Source organism: Plecotus auritus (genome assembly GCF_963455305.1).
Source record: "Plecotus auritus genome assembly, chromosome: 10".
Taxonomy (NCBI): Eukaryota; Metazoa; Chordata; class Mammalia; order Chiroptera; family Vespertilionidae; genus Plecotus; species Plecotus auritus.
Window position 1 is genome coordinate 46357175 of NC_137785.1, and position 15105 is coordinate 46372279.

A 15105-nucleotide genomic window follows, 5' to 3' on the forward strand; every position below is an offset into this window, starting at 1 on the left:
GCAGTATCCCTTCTAGCAGCTAAAAGGATGTTCTAAGTCAAGCATGTCAAACTCATGGCCCTCAGGCCACATGTGGCCCACAATGAATATTTTTGCAGCCCATTCAATATAATGGTATGTAAAAAACATTTTAATAAAAATTTCGTAACTTAATTTTTACAATATCCTGTTATACATAATTATTAATAACGAACTACAACGTTCGCTAATGACTGATTACTATAATCATGTTGTATTCATTTCCCTTACATGCTTTATGTGCAGGCGCACCATGTCTCTCCACTAATACTAGCAGCGAATATTTTAGCAGCCAATGGCCATGTTATTAGTCTTGGACTGACTTGTTTGGTGTGCGCAACAGGAAATATTTCGCTTTCGGAGAACAAGAAAAATAGGTTTATTTGTGTTATGCTTATTAATTTGTGCAGTTACTCAGTGTCTGGTAAATTAATGTTCAAGAAAAAATATTAATTTTTATTAAAATATTCTATTATTTTATGTTAACGATTACTCATTTATTTCAGCCCTTTGTATTCAGCATGTCTCTATTGAAATAAATCTACATTTCTATGAAAACTGAAGCTTTTATTTTTTTGCGGCCCACATAAACTTAAACCTTGTTTATTTGGCCCAAGTTAGCCTTTGAGTTTGACATGCTTGTTCTAAGTTATCTCTTTAATAGCAACTGCAAACCATGTGTGTTGACTAACTCTTAAGTCAAAAATTTTTTTGTTTTCATTTGAAACTTTAACATTTATTTATAATAAATAAAAATAAAAATCTCTCTTCTGGAACTTAAAAAAAAACCTCTCTCCACTGAAACCCAAATAAACACATATCTGTATTTAATGATAGATGTACATGAGCCTTTTAGTTCTGTGCTACTATGTTTTCAGAACATCATTACATAGGTAATAGTTCTAAAAATATGTTCTAGAATTCTTAAATCTGCTAGTGGCAACATTTAAAGAAAGGGTATACTTGTTTTCTTTTAAATAATTTCCTAATCTGGACTTTCTAAAAATAAAAAACAGTTAAATGTGCATTTTTCACTTAACTGAATCACACCAAAGAGTTTTAAATAAAAGTAGAGAAGCAAGTAGCAGAGAGTAATTATTGCTTAAATGGTAAGTATTACTTTCAAAACATACTGAGAGGATATTTAAGGACAAGTTTAATATACATTAAAAATACTCTGGTACTACTCAATTAGATTTTTAACTTAAAAGATATCAATGATGTCATCAATTAGTACATAAATCAAAAGCTTCTCCATCACTTTTGTGACAACTTGAAATTATAGATCCTGGAGCAACTAAAGGACCATACTCTGCTTCCCCAAAAAATATCTCTCAAAATCCAATGTGTTAATTTTTATCAAACTATGTTGAACATACTATAGGAAACTCTAATTAAAAAGTTTAGCAATTAAATATTACAATAAAAGTACTAAAGGAATTTAAAAGTTAAAAATAAGTCATAGTATTCTGTACTTATGCAGTAAATATTATGTAATATAGTTACAGAAATATTTAGAGAGTGTTGTGAACTGGCAGAAATCAATGTAAAATCAAACATGTACTATGATTCCGTTCTAGCATCCTTCAAATACATAAACCAGAATCATAGAAAAAAATTTCATGATGTATTTTTTTTAAATCCCAAATCAGAGCTGTCTGCCTGCTCTCTATGTATGAGTCTGTCTCTATTTTGCTTGGTAGTTCAATTTGTTCATTAAATTCCAGATAGCTCTGGTGGGAGGGGGATGTTGCGGCAGGAGGGATTGAGCAAAAAAAAGAGAAAAAGAGAACTCATGGACATGGGCAACATTGTGGTGATTGTGGGGGTGGGGAGTGGGCAGCAGTGTGGATGTGGAAGAGGGCACAGAGGGGATAAATGGTTATGGAATAAATTAAATTAAAAATCCCAAATCAGCACAATGTATACAAAAAAGCTTAAAATAAATACATAAATCTAAATGATGAAAACCAAGCCATCAATCAGTTTTTTCTTATTTTTATGAAATAAAAGAAAAATAAAGTCTAAAACCCTCACAAAAATGGAAACAGATTGAATCATATGGAGAGACAATGTGAAAAGAACACAAGTCCTTTGTGAATGTCTTGAGTTGTTTCAGCTAGAGCCATTACATGCTAGTTATTTTTATGAGTAAAAATATTCTTATATCCTTTTAAAATATAAACTATTTGAAATTTAAGTTATTTCGAAACATTATTTTATTTTATACTACTTAATCACATCCATAAGAAGATACCTATTGCTACAATCTTTTGATATTTTATTTTTTCTCTAGTGAAACTTGGTAATTTTAAGCTAAAATTTTCAGGTATTTCAATGATAAAATTAGTATCTTTGCTTTAGATGCATACTTGAGTTAAGCAATTAAGAAAAGTGGGGAATGATTTTGTTGTTGTTGTTTTGCATAATGGTGATAGAACTTTAAAAAAAAATGTGAATACCAACCCATTTCCTGCTTTTGAGTTGCCTTTGTTGTCCGTGGTAAGCTGAGAAAGCACATAATGAGGTGCTTTGGCACTGTCGGCATCAAATATATCCATATTAGATTCTTCACAATCTCGTCGTTTGACCCCCGGCCTCTGCTTTGGATTTCGTTTTCGTGATTTACGAGGTACCTCAGTATTATCATTGTAGGAACTGGTGCTCATGTTACTGAAGTTGGAGGGGGAATCCTCCATCCACATACTGCAGCTCTGCTCAGATTCCAATCCACACCCCTCATCCTGGCAGGACATCCGACTGTTATCCAGCAAGTCCTCAGGTGGTGGTGAGATGTACAAGACTGTGTGCCTCTTCGGTGTTGATGGATGCTGCTGGACTGTGTTACTGGTTAACTGCTTTTCACTTACCCCTCTGTTACTTACCCCCAAGGCTGAGGAGCAGCTCTCCACTTGCATAGCCTTGCTGTCGGTGACTGAGGTAGAATAAATGGTAGGGCTGGAAGAGGTGGTAAAGGAGCTGCAAGCACCGCCCATGGAGGAAGAGGAGGGAGCTGAAGAAGCATCTGCAGTGTACAATTTAAGAGTAAATACACTATACATGTTTTCACCTATACTGGCTAGCAGTCCCATTGAAAATGTGATTTGTGAACTGATTGTTTTTCCCCAAAAATGAATAGTTGGAATTTGGTTAAGTTTTAGAATATCAATGCTTCAAGCAACAGAAGGCCTAAGAAATGCATTTTTTTAAATGCCCAAATAGAATTATTTTACTTGTGCTATAATTGATTTTCCAAAAAATCTAATTTAATGTTTTAAGCTGTAAAGCAAGAATAAAGCTTTTATTGCCTCAGCTGGATGTTCGGTTGAATTTTAATAATTTAAAATAATAAAGAAAACCCCAATATAAAATATATGCTTGTGGTCCACATTCAATGCCAATTAAATAATTTATTACAGAATTTGAAAAGTGGGACTGTGCTTAGCCACAAAATATTAAAATAAGTCTCTAACCTATGAAGCAGAGAACTACAGGTCATTTTTAATGCAGACACTCCCTGCTTCAGAGGCAAATCCTGGAATAAAAATATGAGAAAATAAATGAGAAAAGAGCTGCTGATTATTCCAGATATCAATTATAAAATGAAAAATAAAGAGAAAAATATTTAATCAACTGAATTGGAGGCAAAATGGAACTGGTACCGTCACTCTGTCACTGATTATTGTCACTATGATCTAGAAGAATAAACCTGAAAAAGGTTTGATTTGGAACATGCCAGGCTGTAGGAGATAAACAAGTTAACCACTGGTGAGGGCCTCAAGAAATTGGAAGTGGTAGTTCAAAACCATAATCTCTAAAATAAATAATCCGTCTTAAATGGCAGAATGAAAAGCAGAGTAAGGACAGATTATTGGATGGATTTCTTATATAAAGTACTTGATTACACTCAGCAACTGGTTACCACTGTCCATTTCCTCTCTCTTTAAGGGCCCACTTGATTTAAACTATTAAAGGAATTTCCTAATATGAGTAACAGCAAATTTTATTGGCCAGAATCTAACAACAAAGAATTAAGCAAGAAAAATCTCTGGAGATCACCAGAATTGGTTCCTATAAAAAAGGGTGTTTTGTTTTTTTTAATAAGACCATTTATCTATTATGCTTAGCAAAAAAGATTTAAGTAGATCTTTTCAAAATATGTGGCAACTGGCATAACAGCTCATTGGAAAATAATACTACTTTAAAACGTTAACAGCATAACCTCAGAGGCACACTAATAATGTTAGGGTTGGATGCTATCAGTCCTAAAATCTTACAAATACCATTTTATCTTGTATAATATGTGGGGAGGTTTATAATCGTATACACAATAAAAATAGGTAACATGGCAGACAACTAAAAGATATGTTTATATGTAAAGTTAATTTTTATCGATAGCCAAGTATGCCACTGTTTTAAAATGGAATGATGAAACTTAAAATTGTGATATGCAGTTATTGGAATTGTAACATTCATATCAATTATAATATAACAAGTGAAATGTAAGAATGCCAATGTTTAGATAATCAAAAGCCAACTGCCAAAGATCTATTTTTAAAATGAAAACATGTACGAAAACACTTAAATCATTTGAAAGAATTAAATTCAGTCATAATATTCATTATTTTAAAGGTTAAACAGCATAGTAATTAATATTAGCATTAACAATGTGATCTACATAATGCCACACGGAGATTATTCCCAACTACCGTAAGTCAAAGAACTTAGAGCAATTAGATGATACCAGTTCCATTTTCCAGTTTGTATCCTTGTCAAATTCAGTAGCTGAAATTGGAAAATTCAGTCATTTTAAACTGCATTCCAATTTAAAGAAAAATTTATCAATTTTGTATCATGCATTAATGCAATCTTTTCTTAGTAAATAAATATTTTAAAAGATATGTAATAACTACAAAATCTAGATGCTAATGTCAGTGACAGTTTAGGAGCTGATTTGTAGCCACTTTGGGTTTAAATAACAAGTTTTTTTGAAAAATACAACAGAATTCATTTTAGAAAAAATAGAAAAGGTATTATGTCTAACATTCCTCTATCTGTTCCAACTATTGGCAAAAATGAAACTAAATTTTTATGTGTGTATGAGCCCATGTTCTTCATTTTCAGAGAAATACAAGTATACAGCATGCAATATTTGCAGTGGATCACACAAAGCATGCAGCATGAATGCTGTGAATCTGTCTTTCTATAAGGAGCTTTCCCCAACCCACACTTTTTGAATCTAAGTACCATGCACATGAGAATGCAGAATATGACCATCGCAGGGATCCCTGTCCTTGACAGATAGAAAGTACAGGTAAAAAACAATTATGAACTCAAAAGCAAGTTATTATAACTTTAATCTGCAAGATATAACCCACCATTGTTCTTTGGTATGCTATATGAGTTTATCTTGCAAATCTTATCAAAACAAACATGGTTATAAAACCAAATTGATATAATCATACATAAATGTCTGTTCTGGGACAGGTATGCAAACTGATTTCATACCCTCCATAAATTAAAATATATTTTTCTTAGACACCTAACGCACAATTTTTTTTTATTTTACCTGCAGCTTCCTGGATATAGTTATTAAATAAAAAAGTTCATTAGCACAAAACTATAAAACTGAAAGCATAAATTCTGTCAGGAGACAGTAGCAAGTATTCTTTAATTTAAAAATAATATTACTTTTTAAAGCCTACCTTAGTTTGACCCTAAATTATAAAAATTCTACTCATTTTAAGACTGTAACAAATAAAACTATAAAACTCTTTATCATATTATCATTGTTGCTCTGATGATGATTATAGTGGTGTATAAAATCTTTCACATAAAGATGTTACATTCTGGTTAGCAAGACATCACCAAAGTGCATTAATAATGCCAAGTTAGATGGTAGAGGATAAGAACTATGAGCCCTTTGAGAGCATGGACAATATATTTATCTTAGATTCTCCCAACACCTAACATAGTGCCTTGCATATTATTTGTTATTAAATTATTTATGGGAAGCTAATATTTGATATGGCTGCTGAGTTTAGTAAAGTTAAATTGGCAAATAAATGTACCAATATGTTCACAATAGACACATCAGGTTTATTTTAAAAAAGATTTACTAAAACTTAGACTATATATTGCTATAATAGCATTATCTGATAGAGGGGAAAGGTTTAGAAGAAACTTAAGAGTTTAGAGGTAACTACTTACTATTTCTACAAAGAGTGCTCTAATAACTTTCTTTCTTGAAACTATACATTAGCTAGATTACCTACTTGTGTACTAACCTATAAATTTACTAAGAATAAAAATCCTTAATATTAATATTATCCTATAATTACAAATAAATGATAAAAATAGTATCAAAAACATATTAGATTTCTAAACAATAGTTTGTCATTTCTAAGCATTCCCAGAAAAGCACTAAAAAACATTCCTGGAAATATTATAAATGAAACTTAAGGTCACCATGGCATTAAGAAACAGTCATAGCATTAAAAAACAGCCCGGACCGGTGTGGCTCAGTGGCTGAGTATTGTCCCATGCACCAAAAGGTCACCAGTTGGATTCCCAGTCAGAGTACATGTCCGGGGTTGCAGGATCAATCCGCAGTGTGGGGCATGCAGGAGGCAGCTGATGGATGTTTCTCTCTCTTCTCCCTACCTCTCTCTCTAAAATAAATAAAAAATACATTAAAAAAATATATATATCTCAAGAAACAACTTAATTGACATTCTATGGAACAAAAATGCTAATGCAATCCTCATCTATATATTCTTTTTCATTTACAAGTTTTTATAAACAAAATATGCTAACTACCTTTCCTCACTTTTTTTGTTTGTTTTTGAGTATTTTTATCTATTAGGAATATAGAGACTATGTTTAATTGCTGCATTTTAAAATACAAAAACTCCAACATAAAAAATGTTTTAGTAACTGCTTTTATTTTTCACTGAGCAGAGTAGTTATAATGTATTTCTGATTTATAACTTTATACTTTTATTTGTTCTTTAAATCCCTTACCAATTCTTCATAAAGATAGAAGTTTTCCTTAAATTTTTTCTTAAGCTTATTCTTTCACTTAAGTAATGTGTAAATAAATTTTTATTGGTATTTTTCTTTTATGAAAAAGTTATCTTTGAACCCAGAAGAATTTTATTTTTCCACAGTATTTATTACCTGTGACCACAGACAGCACAGCAAACTAAAGGGAAAACAAATATACCATTTCTACAATTTACTAATGTAGTAAATTTATAATCTCAAAAGAATAGATTAACTCTAAAATTTATAAATGAAGGGAAGCACCACAGCTATCATGTTTTAATAATTATATTACTAGATAAATTACTAGATAAGATGACAGTATAATGATGGTCAACTTTAAGTTGGATATATGGCTTCTTTTAAGAAGATGGAATAACTAAGGTTTACTATGAATATTCAAAGTAATTGGGATAAAAAGAGTGGTAGATAATATCTGCATGGATAACCCAGATGATTGCAAGTACTATTAATTTGATTACAAGGATGATAATGGATTTTTAAATAGTACCCCATATAGAAACCCCACATAGATTTTATATACTCCTTAAACAATATTTTAAAATTAAGAACTATTGGTTCTAGATTTGTTGAACTAGAAATTATTTTAATTACCATATTTCAATGCTTAAAATACCATAAAGATAGATGATATTTTATACGGAACTAATTAAACTTTTTCTAGAAAGCTTTGAAATTAGAAACATTATTTAAAATCCTCAGAAGAAACAAATACCTTTTACAGATTTAAAATATATGGAAGTAATTATATTTAACTAAGTTTCCAAGATAAAAATGTGTACCCTAGCATTTAAATAAGCACATATATTTTATAGCTTTTCAACATTAGTGCAAAAATCAGTCGAGTTTCCTAAGAAAGCCATTAAACCAAAAGCCATAAAATGTACAAGTGTGTTAAGTGAACCAATAGTGGAACAGAGGAGGAGGAGCAAACTATTGACTGCTCAGAAAATAATCATAAAAAAAACCCACAGGATGTTTACAAACAATTTCTGGTCTAAAACATTTACTGTTCAATCTTAGTTATTGATTTTAAGTATTTCATTTTTCTTATGGGTAACAATACCTTCAGATTTAAAATCTATCTTGTTTGATAAAAGTCACCAGATAACAAGGATATATTTTCACATCAAAAAAGAAAGATATTGAGAGGAAAAAAATGTAAGGTCAACATTCATGTTGCCAAGGATTGAAAAATCTAGGACACACAAAGTGGCTGCAAACCTGCTTTGTCAACACCTTACATGCCAACCTTCGTTTTCTACTTTTCTTCTTTTTCTTATAGTATCAATGTAAAGTTTAAAACTTTACCAAATATTTTAGTTTCAATCAGTATCAATCCACTATTTAGAAGAAAAAAAAACAAGAAACAAAAAACAAAAACAAAAAAACAAAAAAAAGAAAGGAAGGAAGAAAGAAAGAAAGACAGACTTATGAAGAAGTCTGAAAACCGACCTATACCCTGGGTGAGATTGGATGGGTTAAGTGTCTCTGGCACTATTTGTCTTCACTATTGACAGACACTGTCACACAACCCACCACACGATGCCTGTCTCTGAATGGCGAAGCTAGAATGCAAGTTAAGTGTATTAATAGAAAAAACAACTAGCATCCCAGCATATAAAATAAGCAATCCAGATTACTTTACCAAACCACCCCCCGCAAAAAAAATAATAAAAAAAAAAAATTTAGGATCGATTATTTAATTTATATGTTTAAAACATTTCAATTTCCCATTTGTACTTTTTCCACCCAACATAAGCTTACATGCTACAATAAGCAATATTTTAAAACGAATGTTTAAAAACATTAATTTTTTCACATCCAAATAAATGCAAATGGTGAAATTTCTTACCCAGAATTTTTGTTTACTCATATTCACCAAATTGTTCTCCTGTTTACTAATGCAATCTAATCCATAAGCCAGAATGTTCTCTCACACAGGTGTTTTTACTCTGTACCTTCACCCAAATTCCCTTAAAGAGTGTTAGAGGATACACTCAAACAATAAGAAATATTTATATTTTAGTAGCAAAAGAATCTTTTCATCCCTCAGGTCAACTTCCACATACTTCCTCATTCCCCCTCAAAAAGGTTACCAATTTACACTTTTAAATTAGATATGCTTCTGTTCATCACATGTCTAAATCTGGAAATTCTATTTTAAAAGATAATTAGCACTATTGCTAAAGGTGAACAGTTTTACTGATTTATTAGAGATCATTTTTTTCTTCCCCAGTCCATCAAACTGCCAGTCAGGGTTCTAATATGACATAATACTGGTAAATACTCTGCCATTTTTAACCTGAATTCTCCTAAAATAATTATTTTTACTTTGTCAGTATCATTAATATATTCACAGAATATTTATTAAAGACATTTTCCTAAAAAATGCTTACAAAATTTTTAAGTGTCCTGACATTAAGAGCAATGTTTTAAATATATCTTTTGTCCTAGTCAACCCAATGTAGCTAAGCACGATGTAAAATATATATTAGGTACACATTATAGAATTTGGTTTTTAAATCCCCTCCTACTGTCACAGAAAGATGTTTTCCATCATCTAGTGATTTAAACACTACAGGGTAACATCACTGGTTAACACTGGATGAAAAGACTAAAGCCCAGAAAGAATCCTCTACCTCAAATTACTGAAACACAAAAGAATGATTAAGAATCTTTGAACAGTTTTAGAATGCTATTCTATAGAGGAAGGTAATATGAAATGTGCTTATTTCATCAGAAACTGAATAAGTCACAATATTTATACAATTTATATAAATAATTATACTAGCTAATAACTAAATTTATTACATTGTCAAAGATCTTAGGGGAGTACAAGTTAAAAAAAAAAGAAACAACTTTTTACCACTTGGTAGGTATTGTTACTTTAAGACAAAACCAAGATTATCACTACATTAAACAAATAAAAATTGGAAAGAAAAAGTTCTGAGGGATGCTATTTGAAGACCACTTTAATGTTTTATCATATAATGCATTTTAAAAGTTTATAAATAATAAAGGTATTCCTGCCAACTCTAGTTCAATGTGTTTACATTTCTCTTTTAAGAGGTGACCAAAAAAGGAAAAGAAAACAGTATTTATATTACTAAAATCTTCCAATTTTATTAACCAATCAGGTTTTACAACTGAGTCTACATTAGAGTGTGTTATTAGATCCAATTGTAGAAAAAATAAATTGTGTAGGCAAAAAAATAGATGTCATAAAATGCTCTACCAGAAGTTTTGATAACTGATCAAATTTATTATTTCATTAAAAAAAGTGGGAAAAGAATTCTAGGAAGAACTCAGTCAACTTTACAGAATCATCCTTTCGGGAACTATTTTCTCTATGATTAATCCTCTACCAATGTTCCTTTTACATACAAAGGTTCCCACTGAGAGAGTGTCAATGTAAAAGAATAAGTCAGAAAATAAATCCCATGTCCATGTATGTGGCTATATCTTGACTGATATGCAAAAACTTCAAAATAAGGTAAAAAACAGACTGGGTGAGAATGGAAAGACAGAAGCAAAATAAGGTTTAAAAAAACCTTCTATATATAAAAGCCTAATATGCAAATTGCCCCCATGGGAGTTCGACCGGGAGACCAATCGCTCACTATGACGTGCGCTGACCGCCAGGGGGCAGCGCAGAATGAAGGAAGGCCCCGGCCGGCAGCCAGCAACTGGGAAAGGGAGGCCCCAGCCGGCAGTCAAAAGGTCCCAATCGGCCCTGATCGCTGGCCAGGCCTAGGGACCTTACTCATGTACGAATTTCGTGAACCAGGCCTCTAGTATTATTATAAAAATAAGATTTTCCCCACACTAATTTTATTTCATACATTCAAAACATAAATAAAACTATAATATGTGGGTATGTGTTGTTGCTGTTTTTAAATCTAGATTGTGGCCATATGGATCAGGCATGTTGTGGTGCTTTCTCATTCATTTTCTGATTTAATTTCATTGACAATACCTTGTTATGAAGGAGTGATAGGGGAAGAATGAATTTTACGTCAGTGGGCTAAAAGAATACTGCCAATGAAAATATACTTGGCTTATGGGGGGAAAAGTCATCATGTATCTACTTTAGGTATGCCACACTTTTTTTCCTTTTAAAGAGCATTGGGGCATTTTGACTATGTTAATGATCTGCCACCAGGTGTTTTTTAATTATTAAATATTTAAAACTAAACACCAATGTACCCTCTGTTCATATTTAACAAATGCTAACGATTTTACTATGCATGATTTTAAGAGAAAAAAAAGTCACAAAAACAGGTGACTTTTTGTTGTTTCCTATCCTAATGTATTCCCTTGACTCCTGTTCCAGCTGGGGTGTTATTTATACAACTTTATTAGTACTATTTATACAACTAATTGTTACAAAATAATTAATTATGGCAGTGATTTTCAACTGGTGTGCCGTAAGAATTTTTAAAACATGCGATTTCTATTTAGTCAGGCACTGACCTCTTTTCCCTTAGATTGTCAAAAAAACAAACAAACAAAAAAAACAAAAACAGCCAACACAACAATATCCATTAATGCCTTGTCTTCAACCAAAAATATATAGGTCATATAATAGAGTTCCATTTTATTGGTCATGTCACATAATAAGGCATAAATTTACATGTACATAGATATTTCCATATGTATAAATGTATGTATTTAGATTTACTATGTAATTTTAGTAAAAAGACAGAATTTTTAAACCTAATTGCAACAAGTTTGTAACTAGGCTCTGACTTTCTTCTGGAAATGGTTCAGTTTTCTAGAAAAAGAAGAAATGGCCATATGGAATAACTAAGATTTTAGCTCACAACATCAATACATAGGTTACATAGGTGGATTATCTTTCTTGTCAACAGGCTTTGGATGTAATTTTAGGAATAGTATACTACATAAATGGCCAAAATTCTGAAATATGCTAACCTATTAACCCAGGAGAGAAATCACAGGCAAATTTACTCTTCAAATTTAGTTAATTCAAGAAAATCTAAATTATAATAAATTCAACAGGCTATATAATCCTGTTGCAGAGAATCACTTCTATTAAAAATTAATACTCTTCTAGAAAGCATATTCCCATTTTGTAGATCTTGAAACTCAGAGAAGGGGTATAGTTTTTTTCAACTCAATATCCTACGCACTGCCTTCCAGGATCTTGTGTTTCCTTAATTGAAGCCAGAGTACACAATGTTAAATTCTCTAAAGAACAATGGCAAAGAGAAAAGAACTTAGAGCCCAATAAGAAGAGCAGGTGCTTGGAAAGATTGAGATATGATAATATGCAAGTTGCCTGATATAATTCCTCTCACACAGTAAGAGCTAAAAAATGACAATTTATATTTTTTTCACCTCAATTTTTGTATAGCTTTGCTGTTATGGATAGTTTAGAAATTCCTAAAATTTTAATTTAGGTGATTAAGATGTCTGAAATGAATTAAAGCATAGCTGTTCTTTGATTACAGAACATTAATTTAGTTCTTTAGCATGTTCTCCTACAGTGTAAATAGCACTCAATTAAGTTCTTTCAGTATAGAAAATATCTGTTAGGTATTTGAGATTTATTAATTGCTATGTCATAGAATTCAAGGCACCATGTAATAAATCTTTTAACAGGAAAGTTTACTATATGGATCACTCCATGTAAAGTTATTAATTTAAATTAAAATGCTAAACTTCTTCAGTGATCCAACTGGTGGAAATATTCAACAGAGATTTGTATTGTACATGATTTATGAGTGTATATAGCTATACATGTTAAAAACTGCTACAGACTATTAGTGCACTGAGAATATATTACTTGTAAAAAGAGTTCCTATATATAATTATTGAAAGTAAAATAACTTTATGAAAATAGCAAAAGAATTACTAACTAAATATTCTTAAGATATATAAATTAAATTATAAAATGTATGGTTTAATTCATTGCCAATTAAAATAAAACAATTTTAAAGAAACAGTCACCTTAGCAAAATCATACTTTATGTTATATTCCAAAATGAAGACAAATAAAGTCTAGAACAAGAATATAATTTAATTTCTAGATGATCAAAGTTGATTGTCAACTTCTGTCGAAGACTTTCTATTTTACGCAAATAAAGTGAATCTAAGGAAAAAACTATAAACATATAAGTAGATTTAAAATACTTCTAATTGGTATATGTATTATATCTCAATAAAGCTGCTATTTAAGAAAAATACCTGCCATATCTCTTTTCAAAAACCCCAAATTCTGGTGTAACTGTTTTATTTCTCCTAAATACTTACATTTTAGTTCTTTATACTATAGGAATCACACACACACAAAAGAATACTTTCACAATTTACATTTCTTCTCGATTAACTAATTTTGCCAAAAAATAGCATCAATTCATTTGGATACCTTTTTTTGTACTAGGAAAATGGCCTCTCTCTTAACTACTGAGAATCTATAATAATACTGTATTCATAAAGTCTGTATTTCTAAAACTTTTACTAATTCACATATTGAACTTCAAACTCTTAACTACCTCTTCGGAGGGACAAAAACAGAGGTCTTTAAAAAAATGGTGAGGAGTACAAATTTTAGACTGGTGGTTCTCCACCACACCTCCCAGATTTTGACACTTGATCCCATGCAGAGGGGAGGACTTATGGAGGAAAAGTAAGTCCTCTTTCCCCGACTCTCAACCCCTGGGACTTACCGGATAAAAGATGTTACTGCTGGGAGTATGTAAAAGTGGAACTAGCGTAGAAGCAAAAAAAAGATTTGAGAGACACTTTTATCCAATATTCTGAATTGTGGATTAGCAGCACCATGTTTACTCATTCCTTCAGTAATATGTAAAGGAAAAATATCTAGTTTGGTGAATCTGAGAAACACATTTTAATAATTAAATAATAAAGAATGTACATGAACACCTACATGCCCAGCCTCTAAATTTCAAAATTGATTTAAAACTTGCAAAACACAAACCTTTATGGCAGAACTAGAAGTCTGTTCCCACCAGGCCCTCATTACTGATAGCAGCCAATCCGGCTCCTTCAAAACTCTGAAGAATTAACTACATCAAGAGTCATCATTTTTATGCATTTCATACTTAAACAGCAAATGCTATAGATTAAAAAAGAAAACTCACAGAAGTCTAAATTAATGTGTCTTTCCCAAGAAATTTAGTATTTTGGCCAGAAAATACTGAGTAACTGGTAATTTACTGTAAATCTCTCTCTTTGACAGTTATGTCACTGAGGATATTATTAGGTTAAATATAAAAGGCAACTTCAATTAATATATACAAATTGATCTCCCTACAATAATTATTTTGTAATTTAAACTCTCTTATCTATAATGCTATATGACAAAGACTTTATTCTACCAATAAGACATTAGAATTCTAGAATAAGACTATGTTGGTTACTAAAACTAAATTTATGTTTTAAAAATTACAAATGACTTGGTTTTAGATCACAGAAACTTTCTGTGTGTGAATATAAGAAAACTGTCAAGATTACATGCTTATTCTCTTCACCATCATTACAAAGTTAATAACTTCTCAATCTAATAAAAATGTATTACTTCAGAATACTTTCTGGGTTAATTCTCTTATTTTCAGAATTTTTCAACTAATAGCTTTCAATCTAATTTATCTGGAAAGGATTTTCTCAAATATGTGGAGAGAGGGACAGAGGGGTTAGAAAAGATCAACATTCCATTAGTGACCCAAATTCAAGAACTTTCAATATTTATATATAAAACTTCTGAAATTCAGTTTGGTACTATTTAAAAGGCAATGTTGTTCTTTTCCAAAACCAAGTTAACATTTTTTCAGCTTTTAAAAGGAACTGGATCTACTGTCAACACATGTTTAAAAGCACAGAAGAAACAGACTTTTAGTTCTATTCAGATTCAACATATCTTTAAGAAACAATCTCAAAAGATACAAAAGAAATCAGTTAGTCAATATCTACCTGTGGACTTAAAGTGAAATATTTCATTAAAAACTATTTTTTCATATTTCATTGTCTTATATA

The 15105-nt window shown here is 31.0% G+C and overlaps 1 protein-coding gene across 7 annotated transcripts in view; it reads right to left on the reverse strand.

Annotated features, from left to right (window-relative positions):
* Positions 1 to 15105, reverse strand: part of NFAT5 (nuclear factor of activated T cells 5) — a 105550-nt gene that overhangs the window by 41260 nt on the left and 49185 nt on the right. For 4 of the 7 annotated variants that reach the window (XM_080645825.1, XM_080645821.1, XM_080645820.1 and 1 more), the window contains one exon: positions 2485 to 3043. In XM_080645825.1, the coding sequence (XP_080501951.1) occupies positions 2485 to 3043 (559 nt within the window). Of the gene's footprint in view, positions 1 to 2484; positions 3044 to 3491; positions 3554 to 8538; positions 8559 to 15105 lie in introns of those variants that run through there. The other 3 variants (XM_080645823.1, XM_080645822.1, XM_080645824.1) reach the window with 2 other exon arrangements.